The sequence below is a fragment of the Hemicordylus capensis genome, chromosome 4, assembly GCF_027244095.1.
Source record: "Hemicordylus capensis ecotype Gifberg chromosome 4, rHemCap1.1.pri, whole genome shotgun sequence".
Lineage (NCBI taxonomy): Eukaryota > Metazoa > Chordata > Lepidosauria > Squamata > Cordylidae > Hemicordylus > Hemicordylus capensis.
In genome coordinates this window covers 155,609,054-155,625,342 of record NC_069660.1, presented here as the reverse complement: position 1 = coordinate 155,625,342, position 16,289 = coordinate 155,609,054, and the positions used below count along the sequence as shown (strand labels likewise).

Genomic DNA, 16,289 nt, shown 5'->3' with positions numbered 1-16,289 from the left:
AAAAAAAAAAAAAAAAAGCCAGTTCCTCGTGGTTGATAAGCATATGCTCTCCTCGCAGCAAAGAAGAGGATTTCTTGGTCGGTTCCATGACTTCTGTTTTAAGCAAGAAAGAGTTTGTGCCTACCATTTCACCAAAATGTGTGTGTGTGGAGGGGGGGGGCTTCTATAGGCTGAGGGATGGACATAAAAAAGGGGGAAGAAATGAAAGTGTTTGTGTTGATAGGGGGATGCTTACCTGCACATTGAATTATTATTATTATTTCTTGTTTACACAGTCAGACAGGTGTTATTGACTGGATTGTTTTATCCAGACATTGAGTCCTTCCCAAGGACCTGGGATGGCTGAATTTTATTATCAATTGTTATAGATATCGTCGCAGAATATAGGCTGTTCCCAGTAAAGCTGCTTTTTGTAATTGGCTGATGGTGATTTCTGTGGCCCCTATGGTGTTGAGGTGCTCTTCAAGGTCTTTTGGAACTGCACCCAGGGCGCCAATTACCACTGGGATTACTTTGGTCTTTTTCTGCCACAGCCTTTCAATTTCAATTTGTAGATCTTTGTATTTGCTGATTTTTTCTATTTCTTTTTCTTCTATTCTGCTATCCCCTGGTATTTCTGTGTCGATTATTTTCACTTGTTTTTCCTTCTTCTCGACTACAGTTATATGTGGTATATTGTGTGGCAGATGTTTGTCTGTTTGTAGTTGGAAGTCCCATAATATTTTTACATCTTCATTTTCTACAACTTTTTCAATTTTATGGTCCCACCAATTTTTGGCTACAGGTAGCTTGTAATTTTTGCAGATGTTCCAGTGTATCATCCCAGCTACCTTGTCATGCCTTTGTTTGTAGTCAGTCTGTGCGATCTTTTTACAACAGCTGATTAGGTGGTCCACTGTTTCATCTGCTTCTTTACAAAGGCAGCACTTGCTGTTTTTTGTGGATTTTTTTACTTTGGCTCTTATTGCATTTGTTCTTAGTGCCTGTTCTTGCGCAGCCAGTATTAAACCCTCTGTTTCTTTCTTCAAGTTGCCATTCTTAAGCCACTGCCAGGTCTTGGTGATGTCTGATTTTCCACTTATATTGTGCAAATATTGACCATGCAGGGGCTTCTTTTTCCATTTTTCTGCTCGGTTCTTGACTTGTTCTTTCTTGTAGGCCTGATTTCTTTCATTGGTGTTGAATAGTTTCTCATTATTGACCATTTGAAGTGCATCTTCTTCACTGTCCTTGATATATTCTTCAAGGCCTCTTTTCTCCTCCTCTACTGTTTGATGGACTTGTAGCATTCCTCTTCTACCTGAGCTGCGAGGGAGGTATAGCCTAACGACATCACTGCGGGGGTGCAGAGCATGATTGAGGCTCATGATTTTCCTGGTCTTACGATCCAGCGTCTCTAGCTCTGCCTGGGTCCAGTCTATTATTCCTGCAGTGTATCTGATAACAGGTATAGCCCAGGTGTTTATGGCTTGTATGGTGTTCCCGCCATTGAGTTTGGACTTGAGTATTTTTCTGACTCTCCTGATGTATTCACTTCCAATTTTTCTTTTAACTTCAGTGCGTGCAATGTTATCAGCCTGGAGAATGCCCAAGTATTTGTAATGTTCTTTCTCTTCCAGGTTCTTGATCTTGCTTCCATTGGGCAGTTCTATTCCTTCTGTTTTTGTTACTTTCCCTCTGTTCATTATTAATGCAGCACACTTGTCTAGTCCAAACTCCATTGCTATATCGCAACTGAATATACGGACAGTGTTTAGCAGTGATTCAATTTCTGACTGGGACTTTCCATACAACTTCAGATCGTCCATGTACAGCAGATGGTTTATTTTACTTGATGTTTTAGATGTTTGATATCCGAGGCCTGTTTTGTTTAGTATTTGTGAAAGTGGGGTCATGGCGATTACAAACAACAGAGGGGATAGTGAGTCCCCTTGGAAAATGCCTCTTCTAATGCTAACCTGTCCAAGTGTCTCACCATTGATTGTTAACTGTGTACTCCACATGCTCATTGCTTTTTTAATAAATATCTGGATGTTTTTGCTTACACCAGTTGTTTCTAGACATTTTAGTATCCATGTGTGAGGCAATGAATTGAAGGCTTTCTTGTAGTCAATCCATTCAACACTTAGATTGGTTTTTCTTCTCTTGTAATTTTCTAAAATCATTTTGTCAATCAGCAGCTGGTCTTTTGTGCCTCTGGTGTTCAGACAATTTCCTTTCTGTTCAACTGGAAGCTGTTTGTTAGTTAATAAGTGTTGCATGACTTCATCTGCTATTATTCCAGTTAATAATTTGAACATGGTTGGCAGGCAGGTTATCGGTCTATAATTACTTGGAACTGCACCTTTTGCTGGATCTTTCATGATGAGATGAGTTTTGCCAGTTGTTAGCCATTGTTCAATATCACCGCCTTGCAAAATGTGATTGAACTGTTTTGATAGTTGTTTATGAAGGCTTGTTAGGTGTTTAAGCCAAAAGCCATGCAGTTCATCGTCGCCTGGCGCAGTCCAATTTTTAATTTTCTTTTAATTTTCTTATTAATTCTGGTGTTATGATTAGATCTTGCATTTGTTGGTTACATTTTTTGACCTCTTTCATCCAGCCTGCTTTTTTATTATAATCTATTGGATTGTCCCATAATTTCCCTCAGAATTGCACTGTTTCTTCTTTATTTGGTGTTTCTAGGTTTCTTGCAATTTCTCCTTCTATGCTTTGGTAGAAACGTCTCTGATTCGACTGGAATTGGAGATTCTGCCTGTGTTGTGTGATTCTGGCTTCGTATCTGCTAATCTTCTTTGACACTGCTGTTATTTGCTGCTTTATTATTTCCAGGACTTCTCTAATTTTCCTTGAATCTAGGTGGTATTTTTGGATCAGATACTGTTTGGTGTTTTCATTCTTCAGCTTCTTGTCTTTCATATCTTTCAATTTATTAGCATCTGATCTGAGCCTGTAGATTTTATTTTCTAATCGAATCTTCCATTTAGGTGATGTACTGCTTTCTTTTTTTACAGGTCCACTGATCTTATATCCGAGCTCTTGTGCTGTTATTGTTGCTGCACTGTACATTAGTTGGTTTGTTTCTTGCAAATTATTGGTTGTTATTTCTGCAAGTTCAGCATTGACACTTTTTAATGCCTGAGCAAGTTGTTTTTTGGCAACTGTTTTGAGAGCTGGAAGTCGAACCCTGGTGGTTGTTTGGTTCATGTGCTCAGTTATTTTTTCCTTTAGTTCTTGTTGCTTTTCTGTTAAACAGCATTCGGGTTTTTGAGGTGAAGGCAAAGGGGAGGTTGCCTGGTTTTGATTTTGAAACAGTTCAGCAACAGTGGCATCCTGGATTTTCAACACCTCCTCCACCTGCGTCTGAGCAACTGCTTCAATTGGTGGTAATTCTTCTTCCATATCTTGAGCCTGTGTTGCTCTTTGCAGTTCTTCCAGCTCAACTCCTGTGAATACTTTATTTCTCATTATGAATCTTCTCTGGTCTGCTAGCCTTTGTTCTGTTATTTCTGTATCTGGATGCTTCTCTTTCCAAATTTGGTACATTCTTTTTAAATAACCTCTTCTAGTTGGACTAGACTTGTAATAGCAGATCATTATTTCCTTGTTGGCATTTTCCGTATATTTTTTTCGGTTAAGCGACGTTTCTTCCAGTAACTTTGCTGTCTTCAGCCCTGGTTGCTCAACTAAAGATCCTGAGTCCTGTTGCCCACTTGCCACCAGATGTCCATGGACTCCAGCACCTGGCGTGGTCCTTGTTGACCCAGCCGATGACTGATCCGGTATAGATTTATTAAAGTTACGTCTCACCATATTGTTGATGGGAGAGGCACTCTTTGTCTGGTTCCTCTGGTGAGACCTGTCCAGTATGGTTGGACCTCTGGCATAGCTCTCACCTTCCTCAGAGTATGCAAGCCCCACAACCACACCAAGGTAGTGCCTCACTCCTTTATTTGCTGCTTTATTATTTCCAGGACTTCTCTAATTTTCCTTGAATCTAGGTGGTATTTTTGGATTCTTATTATTATTATTATTAACATTTTATATCCCGCTCTTTCTCTAAGGAGTCCAGAGCAGTGTACTACATACTTAGGTTTCTCCTCACAACAGCCCTGTGAAGTAGGTTAGGCTGAGAGAGAAGTGACTGGCCCAGAGTCACCCAGCTAGTCTCATGGCTGAATGGGGATTTGAACTCGGGTCTCCTCAGTCCTAGTTCAGCACTCTAGCCACTACACCACACTGGCTAATATATATATATATAGAGAGAGAGAGAGAGAGAGAGAGAGAGAGAGAGCGCGCCAGCCTTTTTTGAACAGAGGCTTCAGGCAACTGAGGGAGTAAGGCTTGAACCCTATGCACACTTACTTGAAAATAAGCTCTATGTCACATGGTGGCACTGACTACTATGTAAATACTTATTTTAAAGGTTTGTCTCCTGCCTTTCTAACCCGTGGTTGTTCAAGGTTGCATACAGCCAAATAAAGATAAAATTACAGTGATAAAATACAGAATATGATTATCTTTCGCAGGATGGTTGATGTAAGTTGGCCCTATGGGGTGAGGGTAGGGAAGGATCGTGCGGGAACAGAGGCAGTACCTGATGTCTTCATCTGCCTCTTTTTCTCCTAATTCTGTATAAGATCTAACTGTACGAGACTTGAATTTTGTTTTAACAATTTTGGTACTCATTAACATGCTGAAGAAACGCAATTTCTCTGCTGCCTCCTTAAAGAAGGAACAGAAAGTTTGGTCTTATTTACTTTATTGTTTGGAGGAGGAAGAGGGATGCTTTACCTTGTTGTCCTGTTGCTGAGCATATTTGCTTGGCAGTCAGAAAAGACTAAAGAGTGTGTTTCTTTCAGAGCACAACGGGAGGCAAACCTAGTTCACCCCCTTTCCCATGCCAAACAAACCCTCATTTTCTTCCTATGCTGCATCAGAATGCAACTCCAAGCGCACATTTAGGGCAACGATGATTAAGGCTGTTTTTCTTTGCAGCTAGAACTACTTTTGCAATCAAAGGGGGCACCAGAACATTTGAGTATCTTTTCTGTTAAGTGGTATCGCTGCAGTGCTCATTAAAGTGAGCATGTGTGGCTTTCATCAAGTAGCTGCATTCTAGTAATATCTTTATGGTGACCAACCAAAATGAAACAGTGTCTCGAGCATCTAGTTTTTTGTGCAGCAAAGAGGGTGGGCAGCTGAGCCTGATGAGATGGCGCCAAAATGTCTGCATTTTATAAAAGTCATAAAACGGAACAAGTTACACAGGTTCATGTTAGCAAAGATGCTAAACATTATTTCAGGCTGAATCCAGGGCTTGAGGGATTAAGATGAATAAATAATAGCTAAATCACCACTTTTAGAAAAGATACAAATTGAGTAGTTTAGTTTACCAAAGCACACAGCCCCTTGTAAATCAGAGAACAGAAAAAAGAGAAACACGATGATCTGCTTATATTAATAAAGATTACCACATTTCTTTTTTACTTTGGTTTCCTGTCTTACAAAGACTAGAACATAAACAACTGTGGCCAGACTCTCTCTGTCCATAAGAGGCCATTTGGGCTGCCCAGAATAATGCTGGTTCAAGGAGCATCCCCATACTGTGAACCTAATTCTTTAGGGGGATTCAATCCCATCCAAAGCACCCATCCACAGAAATTCCATTTTTTGCAGATCAGGCCTCCATTTAATGGCCCTCATTCAGCCCATTACCAATTTCAGACAAAGATTCAACACTTGGATCACTTCCTCTGACTCAAAAGAAAAAGAGGGAGAGCTGGGTGTCATCACTGTACTAGTGACACCACAGCCAAGATTTACATCTTCCAGTGGTTTCATGTAGATGTTAAAAAGCATGGGGAACTCATGTTATCACACTTGCTCAGTCGTGTATGCTACCTATGTATGTATGTGCTTTGACTAGAGTTGGAGAAATTGGCTCTGAAATTAGCTAGGAACATAGGAAGTTGCCATATACATATACTAAGTCAGACCTTTTGTCCATCTAGCTCAGTATTGTCTTCATAGACTGGCAGCGGCTTCTCCAAGGTTGCAAGCAGGAATCTCTCTCAGCTCTGTCTTGGAGAAGCCAGAGAGGGAACTTGAAACCTTCTGCTCTTCCCAGAGTGGCTCCATCCCTTAGGGGGAATATCTTACAGTGCTCATACTTCTAGTCTCCCTTTCATATGCAACCAGGGCAGACCCTGCTTAGCTAAGGGGACAAGTCATGCTTGCTGCCACAAGACCAGCTCTCCTCTCGCGTCACCTGGGCTTGGCACATTAACACTTCTTTTGTCCCAAAGGAACTCAGCTTCCTGGAGAAAGCACGTTTTCTCATCAGCAAGGGATGTTGTTCACATGTTGTTTCTCCTCCAGTAGTCTAACTTAGTGTTGCTATCTGAACCTCTGTAGCATCAAATGCCTGTTTGTGCTGAAGTGCTTCTGCAGCCAAGCCAAAGATGCCAGTTCAAGCAAACAAGGCCCGGTGTGGGGGGTGGGGGAAGCAGACTATCTGCTAACATTAGGTACCCCATAGCATAAATGCCATGAGATTTAGCAGCAGTCCCTCAGCACCACCTTCTAGAATCAGCCTTCTAAGTCAGAATGGAACCAGCAAAACATCACCATCTCCCAACTCAAGAGACCTTTCCAGAAGAATTCCATTGTTGTCATTGTCATTCTCTGGCAATCTTCAAAAAACACTTGAAAACCCATCTTTTCGCTCAAGCTTTCTCAGCTTCCTAAAATTTTTAGGTTTTAATTTCTGGTTTATTTTTAAATTGTTAAATTGTTTTTAGCTTTTGTATGTGTTTTTAACTGTTTTATGCTATTGTTAACTGCCCAGGGATGAAAGTTTGGGTTGGTGTACAAATTTGATAGATAAATAAATAAAAATAAATAGTATCTAAAACAGGCCTGCTCAACTTAGCCCCCCCCAGCTGTTTTTGAACTACAACTCCCACAATTCCCAGCCACAGTGGCCAATAGCCAGGGATTATGGGAATTGTAGGCCAACATCTGCAGGAGGGTCGAAGTTGAGCAGCCTTGATCTAAAGCCACTGCAATTTTCAAAAGAATTAACATGCACCCTATTCTTCCTGTCAGGGGGACATACAGTAGGTAGCTTCTGTGCCTAAACGATGCCTGAGGGTCGATTGAAATTGGTCTTATCCAAAAGAGCCAGGAACTACACAACATCCAACTGTGATTGAGCACCTTGCTCAAGTAAAGGATATTTGCAACTGGCTGATAATGGTTACGACTGTCTCTTTCAAGATGACTGGAGCTGCTCCCTCTTTCATGGGGGAATTAATTGCCTCTTTGGCCCAGCCATTCAGTCTTCCCCACTGGATGTTGTTGGTCATTGTGGGCACATCACATGAACCACACCTCACCAAGCACTTTGTCAGTGTTCTTCCATCGACCCTTGCCGCTGCTGTTTTAAAAGAGCACAATCCAACTAGATGAGGTGTTCAGTGTCTCATCTCGTTTGACTCTTTGGATTTTCTGAAAGGCACTTCTGACTGCTGCCTCCAGATGTAGCTTTGAATTCAGAAGCACTCTAAGGCTGCGAATCAGAAAAGCCAGGAAGGCTGTAACCATGTATGTTTATGGGGTTCCTGTCCCTCTCCTCTCCCCTCAGTAATGGTTAAAAATGTCTGTGGCTTCTGCAAACTCTGGAAATAGTTGTCTTTTTGGAGAGGTTTTTTTTGTTAATACAGTAAATAGAAAAGAGATCATTTTGCTTTTGTCACCTTTTGCTGGCAATGACTAAGGATTTTATAGCCCCTAGAAATAATTGAAGCAGAGGTGTAATGAGATGCTTGTTACCAATGCCAAAATCCTTATACTTTGTTGACAACATTCGTCTTCATTTCCAGGAAATCACAGGTGGTGGTCTGGTACCTAATACAATATGAATAGCTTTGTGGCAGTTTTGTGTATTGGGAGATGCAATTGCTGTTGATGCCATACACTTTTCTAAGCCAGCGAGCTGACTTGCTTTTTTATTTCCCCAAAGTATACAGTGTTCCTATAAAGCCCTATCTTAGAGCTGGCAGGACAGCTCCACACATTACGTTGGAAATGTTTCTTGCAGTATATTCATGAAGCATGAGTAATGTATGTAGATGTATGAAAGTCTGTCAATATGTACTCAGTTGAGGATCTCCAGAGAGATGTACTTGTGTGTTGTTCACTTGTGTGCCTTGTGTGTATTGTTCATGCCTGTGTTTGCTGCTGCAAAGTGAGATGCTGCCTGCAGGTCTACCAGCTCTCCAAGCTTCTTCCTTTGCTTTCCCATCCCATTTTCTCTGGTATTGGCTGACTGCTGGTGCCCCCAGTCCAGGTCAGTTTTCCCCCCTCATGATGCTGCACATCTGCAGTATATCAAGCAGCAGGTGAATTGGAAAGGTGATGGTTCCTAAGGTGACAAGCAGAGTTGTAAGCTACCTTGTCCTCCAAACACTGAACAATGTATGTATTTGTGAAAGGACAACACTGCTGAATCGTGCTTTTAATAATGAGTATAAGGAATACTCATTAAATCAGGAATACTGCCTTTTAATCTGAGTAAGGTCATTACTCCACATAGTTAAGTACAGTCTGCTCTTACTGAGAGTGGTTATTCAAAGTGTCAGCAGGGTCCTTTTCCAGCTCTTGTACCAAACATGTTTTCCTGAAGTTGGGGCCATCTGCATGCAAAGTGTATACTTTCTTTCTGAGCTTTGGCTTCTTACCATAAAAGCAGTAGAACAAAATTGTATAACAGGTAGGCTGACTTCAGCCTTGCAGGATCTACTTGGTTCTTTTTAACTAGAACCCTGAGGTCTTCCCACTGAAGACGGATGCAAAATATGGCTTCAGAACAAGGGGCACGCACTTAGAATTAAGGAACAGGGAGCTTCTGAACACCAAGCTCAGCCTAGAACTCAGATTACAGTTCTTACAGACATAAATCCACCCCTGGTTTTTGCTCACACCCTCTTCATTTCAGCAGCATAATTTGTTGAGGGGTGGGGCATCGAAGGGGCGTTCTTGTTGTTAAACCGTTAGGAGTCTCAGACCTCTGTTGATTTACTTTCTGTCCACAGATGTTGTACAAAAGATGGTAGCATGTTGTTTTATTTCCTATTTGTATTCCATCCTTCTTCCAAAGAAAGCAGGCTTGCATATGTGTGGTTTATCACATTTTATCATCTCAGCAATTCTATGAGGTGGGTTAATCTGAGAGACAGTGACCTGCCCAACATCACCCAGTGCATTGCAAGATATGTTGCTCCTGGCTCCTGTATCTAGTGGACAAAAATGCCCTCTGGAACTTGCTGCCTCCAGTGATTTTTTCAAAAAGCATTTGAAAGCATCTCTTCTCCCATGCCTTTGACCTCTTATTTCTGCCTCCATTTTTCTTTTACACTGCCTTTTTGTCTCTTCCCCTTTTCTTATGATCTTGTCTTAGGCTGTAAGCCTACAGACAGGGTTTATTCTTAATTCAATCACTGCACAGTTTTTCAAGCGCCCTATCAATAATATTATTTAAAAGATTGAATAGGCAACAGAGTGATAGATCCTTGCTGAATCTTTCAAATTTTTAAACATTATTTGTGGATCTGGTAAATTCAGTTGTTCATTAAACTGAATGGCACAGGGCCCTTCCATTTTCTTGCTTGGTTGCTGGGAACATTTCAGCTTCTGCCTAGAATAGATACTCCTTCCATTGTTCTCCTGTGTAGGCTGGGGCTAATTTTACTGTTTCTTGAGTTTCTGCAAAGCAGTCTTTTTATTCTTCATTCATCTTTTTAAAAAAGAAGCAGATAGGTTTGAGAAGACTGCTAATTAGCTGAATTAATTTATTGCCATTTAGATTTCTTATTACTGGGATCAGTTGTTGCTTTTAAAAAATTGTCTCTTCAGTTATAAAATTGAAAATGGTGAGGATAATTGTCAATCTATCATTCTTAGATCTTTAATGCCAAGCAGAATGAATTGAGTTCTTGAAAGACAAATGAAAACTATTTCAGACATGAAAAGGATAGAAAGATGATTGTTCAAAGTGTTGAATATGAGTATGGTAGTGATCATAAATTAATAGTACAAAAGAAGGTGGCACACTTTTAACTTACCATGAGCCTTCCTGAGCTGGATTATAAACTGCTATTTGTGTACCCTATAGGTTGGTTTACATTTACGTATATATCACCTGATTACTGGCTTCATGTCTGATGGCTGAATTGAACGATTTCTGTCTGTGGTGACCCATGGCGTGCAGTCACTTGATGTTGCAGTAATAATCAAGGAGTGAAAAGTCCATGAGTGGACCAGCCCCAGATATTCAGTCAAGATAGTAAAATGTCCTCAATTCAAGAGAACCAGATCAGGGCATAGAACACCTTTCAGAAGATCACACCTCAAAGTCACACATTATTTAATGTATTGTATATCCCACCTTTCTGCCTCACAGCAGGCATCCAAGGCAGTTGACAATAAGGAAAAGAAAAAAGCAGTGATGACTGATAAAAGGCTCTGGCTGGTGATGTTTGCTTCTGTCTATAGACCTCTGTGTGAGCATGCTTGCTTCACTTGCTGCTCTGAAGTTTTACTGAAACTTTTTTTTAAAGAGTAACTTGGACAGTTTTTACTTGGCTGTTTTGGGGGATCCCAAGAACTTTGCTCTAGCATTGCTTCTATTACTGAGATATTGCAATTTATTAGCAATCACATGAAAATACTCTCACTGGGAAAATGTTTTCCAGTTTCCCCAAATAGTACAACATCTGTGAGTCTGATTTGAAATGAATTTTTGCACGTGTGGTATAGTGCTTGTGAAAGCACTGATGGGTGACACGTACCATGAATTCAAAGGGGGGGGGTGCAAAGCCCATGAACAAAAAACCAAAAGTGAATAATAAATGAAACAATAAATAATGAATGGATAAATGACCAGCTCTCAACACATGTATAAATAATCAAACACATCTGTATAACACATGTAAAGGTACAATGGCATAATACCAAGTAGAATTACAAAATACAATGAAAAAATGAGAAACAAGTATATACAGGTGTCCAAACAGAGTCCGAGATGTCTTCAAAATGAGAAATTGAAGAGTACATACAGTACAGGTTATGATTCCTTAAATCCAAAAGGAGGAAACGATGTACTCAGTAAGTTGTTGTGAATGCGTATAGTTCAAGTCATGAATCTTTCATTCGAAGAAAGCAAACAACATGCTCTGTAATGACTGATAATGACTGGTGATAGAAGACAAGGCACACCAGGGGAAAACCACGACAGCTGCCCCGGGATGAGCTGTTTCTCCAAAAGCTTCATAAGGGGCTGGTTCCCATTAGTACAGGACAAAAGTAGAAAAGCATTTCTTATACAATCAAATTTCTCCAAGCATGTTAAAGCCTCAGGGTTCACCTAGCTAATGAGAGCTTTCTCACGTGCCATGAATTCAAAAGTAAGCTTTAGATTGCTGAATCGGGGAAATCCAACTCTGCATTTTGTGCACAGTGGGGGTTGGAAGTGTGAACTCTAGATTTATTTTCTCTTTGTATGTATGGGTTGTAGGATTGGGCACAAGGAGAATCTGCACAGGCTCCATTTGTGTTGAGAGTACTCTAGTATGAACTTCATCTGCAGCTAGAAAAGAATATCTTGAGACAAGGCTGTCTGAGTGGTACCTGAATTTCAGATATCCTGATTGCAGACTTCTCAAACAATGATGGCGGACTAATCGCGCAACTGATGAAAGATTTGATATTTGGTTAGGAGGGGGGAACATGCCTTCTTTGCTGTTGAAGAGCACGAAGCTAACTCTCTCTCTTTGGCCTTTTCTGGATATTGTTTGATTTGAACCGTCTTTCTTCTAGGTGTGTTCAAAATAGAAGGATCAGATGTTTGGCCACTCATAAGAATCTATCGAGGTGGCTTTCTCCTGATAGAATTCCTTTTTCTTCTTGGCATTAACACATATGGCTGGAGACAGGCTGGAGTGAACCATGTCCTCATCTTTGAACTCAATCCCCGCAGTAATCTCTCCCATCAGCATCTCTTTGAGGTAAGTAGAACAATTCATATATGGATAATGGTAATAGAAATCATGGTCTAGTCGCCTGGTTGAGGAGAAGCTGCCAATATCTGTTTGGTTTTATCAAAGCAATACAGCTATATAATCTTCAAAATAGACTACCTTTTAGAACATGCAAGATAACATGTTTCACAGGGTACATCATCAGGAAGAATGGACAGGCAGCTGATTCCTAAGTGCAAGGGTAGAGCAAGGTTGATTGCAAATTCATACAACCTTTTGTTCAGATACTGGTTTAATTGCAAAGCTTTTACCAGTCAAACATAAACACATTATCCAGCAGGGGGTTCAAGGAAATCCGTTGTCATTTGCCTGCATCGGGGAAAGTTGTGCACTTTTTCTCAAGCATGCTTTTTCAAGCTGGTCCTTTTATGACAAGGACATAGAAATTGGGAGGGGAAGTGATAATTTGGGAAGTAGGACTACTCACTCATGAGTGATAAGACAGGTTGCTATTTGCATTTGAGATCTCTTTAATCACTACAGAGTTCCTAGGGTGTTGCATTGAGTTAAATATACTTCCTTACATTTTTTTTATTGCTAGCTTTCAGGACCCTTTATGATCATTCTGGAAGATGTGTACCTGAATTAGGTGCATAGAAGTGTGAAAGTCCAGAAAAGAATTGGGAAAATGCTCCTCAGTGTCCCATCTTCCCGAAAAAAAGGCCTGAAGGGGAGTAATTGAAAACTTGAGGAAAACAGGGGGGGAAATGCTCATGAAATAGATTTTCATTCAGCATAATCAACATGTTTTAAAAACACCATCTATCTATATCTATCTATATCTAGCTATCTAATTCTCTAAGGTGTACCCGTAGCTAATCCTGTGTGTGGCAGCTCTTGCAAGAGTTCGCAAGCAGAAGCACCTGATTGGGCAGTGGGGATTCTATATGCAGATAGGGAGGAGGAGCCTGTGATAGCAGAAGCACCATGGTGATTGGCAGTGGGGGTTCCATATGCAGACAGGGAGGAGGAGCCTGTGATGGTTAAGGTCAGTTGGAATGCAACTGTTACTGGTCAGAAGATGTTCTTGATTTGTAGTGTATATGTAAAAGGATAGTGGGCAGGGGTCTGCAAAGAGAGGAGTTGTGAGGGAGGAAAGAGCCCCTTCAGGGGAAGGAGGCTGCCATTGTGTGAATTAGATGAGGAAACAAGATGAACAAGATCTGTTAAATCAGGAAGGGGGGAGGGGAAGAAGGACAGAGGGGAAGAGTGAGTGGAGGAGAGAGAAAAAGAAGGGAGGGGAAGAGAGAAAGAAGAAAGTGCAAGGGACAGGCTTGAGCCTGTCAGTGGCCTGAGGGGAACGAGTGACCATGGTGGCATCTATTGGTAGCAAGAAAGGGCCCAGTCAACCACTGCTGCTGTTTGTGGCTACCAAGGCTATTGGCAGAGGCAGGTAGGCAAGGGAGAGGCCTGGGCCTGTCAGTGGCCTGAGGGGAATGAGTGGCCATGGAAAGCAGGGAGGAAGGGCCTGGTCAACTGCTATTGCTCCTGTGGGGAGGAGCAGGACCAGGGCTCGGGTGAGGAAGTCTTTGGGGATAGGGGACTGCAGCTTGGCCAGTAGGCGCCAAAATACTGCAACCACAACCAAGAGGGATTGGGGGGGGTGGAGTAAAGGGATGGAGGAGTGACCAAGAAGGGTGAGGGGGGTGGAAGCAACTGGATGGAGGAGGAGCAGCAGGAGTGTGACTCTGGTGAGGATGGAGATATCTCTGAGGTGAGGGGGGCTGTGGCAGGGCGTGAGGGAAGCAATCAAGTACTAGTGTGCAGATGCTCTGCGTGGGTTAAGCTGGTTTTTAAAATAATATTAGAATCAATTCATACTGTAATTTCAAATCTAAATTTCATTTTAGTGGTCACATTATCGCATCATTGACTGGATTCATAAACAAGCGTTATGCTTAAGATTTAATGCTGGAAAAGTAGAAAATGTTGCAGAATACAGATCATCTTTAAACGTTTGGTCCAGTTTGGGCCTTGTACACCCAGTCTCTTGCTTCTCAGTTGCCTCCTATTGGTCCATCTTCTGAATCAAATGAAAGAAATTGACACATTTTTTGAAAAAATAGCCCACAATCAAGGATCAGACTTCTTTAAAACACACACACACACACACCACCCAACCTGGCTTTGTTTTTCATTTGTCATATAGCAGGATCCATGTCATCCCCTCCCCTTGCTGCTGTTTGCCCCAGGAGAAAAGCTCACATGGGGTGCTATAGATGAAAGAAAAATAAAGTCTAGGGTTAATGACACATTTAGTTTTGTGAAATTTGTTCCCAGTGTGTGGGAGTTGAGAAACATGTTGCAGTTCATCCAAACCTTCCATGAAGCACAAAGTGAAATTTCACAGTCAAAATTCTTTTTCCCCTAGACACTCATTCTGATTATTTATTTATCAAATTTATGTGCTGCCTGATATGTGTATCTCTAGGCAGTGTACACAACAAATACAAAACAGAGCACTGATTACATCAGCCCTGCCCAGAGTCCTTCATGAGAGGAGGGACGCTGGAGACTTTTAAAGGAATGGGGCTGTGGCAGGCAGTGCAGCTGGCAGTGAGGTTGGCCTTTGGTGCTGGCCTTTGGTGTGGGACTGAGCGCTGGGTCATACTATATACCTTTTGGCTATTTTAGGCGCTGCAACAGCTGGTTTTCCAGCTTTGTTATTGAGACTTGGTTAAAGTTGTTTGTAATGTGTTTGTGTTTGTCTAGAGATTGGGAGACAGGGGGCACCTTTGTTGTCTGTGGGGCAGCTATTCCGGTGGTAGTGGGGGATAGAAGAAGTAACGGCAGGTCAGCAGGATGTTCCAGGGGAAGGAAAATCAAAAATTTAATAGCTGTCTTCACCTCCAGTTGTCCTGCCAGCAACCCACATAGCCTCACCTTGTTCCTTTGCAATGCCAGGTTGGTCCAGAATTAAACCCAAACTCATCCATGATTTGATTGTGGATGAAGGGGCCAACCTGGTGTGCATCACCAAGACTTGGCTGGGGGAGGCTAGTGGCCCAATCTGGCCCCAGCTTCTTCCTCCAGGGTATTCTGTAGGGGAGCTGATGAGGGGATGTGGGTGGAAAGGTGGAGTAGCTGTGGTCTATAAGGATAACATCTCCCTTATCTTATCCCTGTCGGGGTGTCTGACTATATTGAATGTGTATACTTAAGTTTGGGGACCAGGGATACATAGGGACTTTTGTTGGTGTACTGATCACTCCTCTGCCCTAGAGAATCCCTTACTGAGCTCACAGACTTGGTCGCGGAACTCACGTTGGAGTCTCCCAGACTTCTGGTGGTAGTGGAATTCAGTGTTCATTTTGGGAACAACTTGACGGGGCAGCTCAGGAGTTCATAGCGGCCATGACAACTATGGGCCTATCTCAAGTGGTCTCTGGACCGACACACGCTGCAAGTCACACACTTGATTCGGTCTTTGGCTGGTGTTCTGTGATTGGGGACTCCTAGGATTTCCCCATTGTCATGGACAGACCACCACCATCTGCTTAAGGTTAGGCTTACAACCACTTTCCACCTCTGCAGGGGTGAGGAGTCTATTAGAATGGTCTGCCCGAAGAGGTTATTAGACACAATAGAATTCCAAAAAGCCTTGGAGGGATTTAATGTTGGCTCTGCCAGTGATCCTGTTGATGCCCTGTGTAGAACTGGAGTGACATGCTCACCAGCGCAGTAGACATGATTGCTCCTCAGTGTTCCCTCCAACCTGCTTCTAAATTGGCCCTTTGGTAGACAGAAGATCTATGGGGGCAGAAGTGGCAAGGTAGGCAACGAGCGCAAGTGGAGAAAGACTCGACTTGAATCCAACAGATTACAACATAAAGCACATTTAAAGATCTATGCTCAGGCAATACATGCGGCAAAGAAGCAGTTCTTTTCTGCCTGTATTGCCTCTGTGAGTTCACGTCCAGTGGAGTTGTATGTGCCCCCCCCAATCAGAATTTGGAGCCGTCAGTTACCCACTGTGATGTGTTCAATGAGTTCTTTGCAGATAAAACCTCTTGTATTCGGGACAACTTAGATGGAGATTCCACAATTACTGTGGTATCTGAATTGGAGTTATCCAGCAACTCCTCTTATGTGATTCAACTGGATTGGTTTCCGTTTGTGACTACTGAGGATGTGGGCAAGCTGCTTGAAGCGATGAGGCCTACCACCTGTTCTCTTGACCCTTGCCCA

At 42.1% G+C, this 16,289-nt stretch overlaps 1 protein-coding gene across 2 annotated transcripts in view; it reads left to right on the top strand.

Annotated features, from left to right (window-relative positions):
* Window positions 1-16,289, top strand: part of XPR1 (xenotropic and polytropic retrovirus receptor 1) — a 169,784-nt gene that overhangs the window by 108,690 nt on the left and 44,805 nt on the right. For both annotated transcript variants that reach the window (XM_053245279.1, XM_053245278.1), the window contains exon 8: window positions 11,881-12,068. In XM_053245279.1, the coding sequence (XP_053101254.1) occupies window positions 11,881-12,068 (188 nt within the window). The remainder of the gene's footprint in view (window positions 1-11,880; window positions 12,069-16,289) is intronic.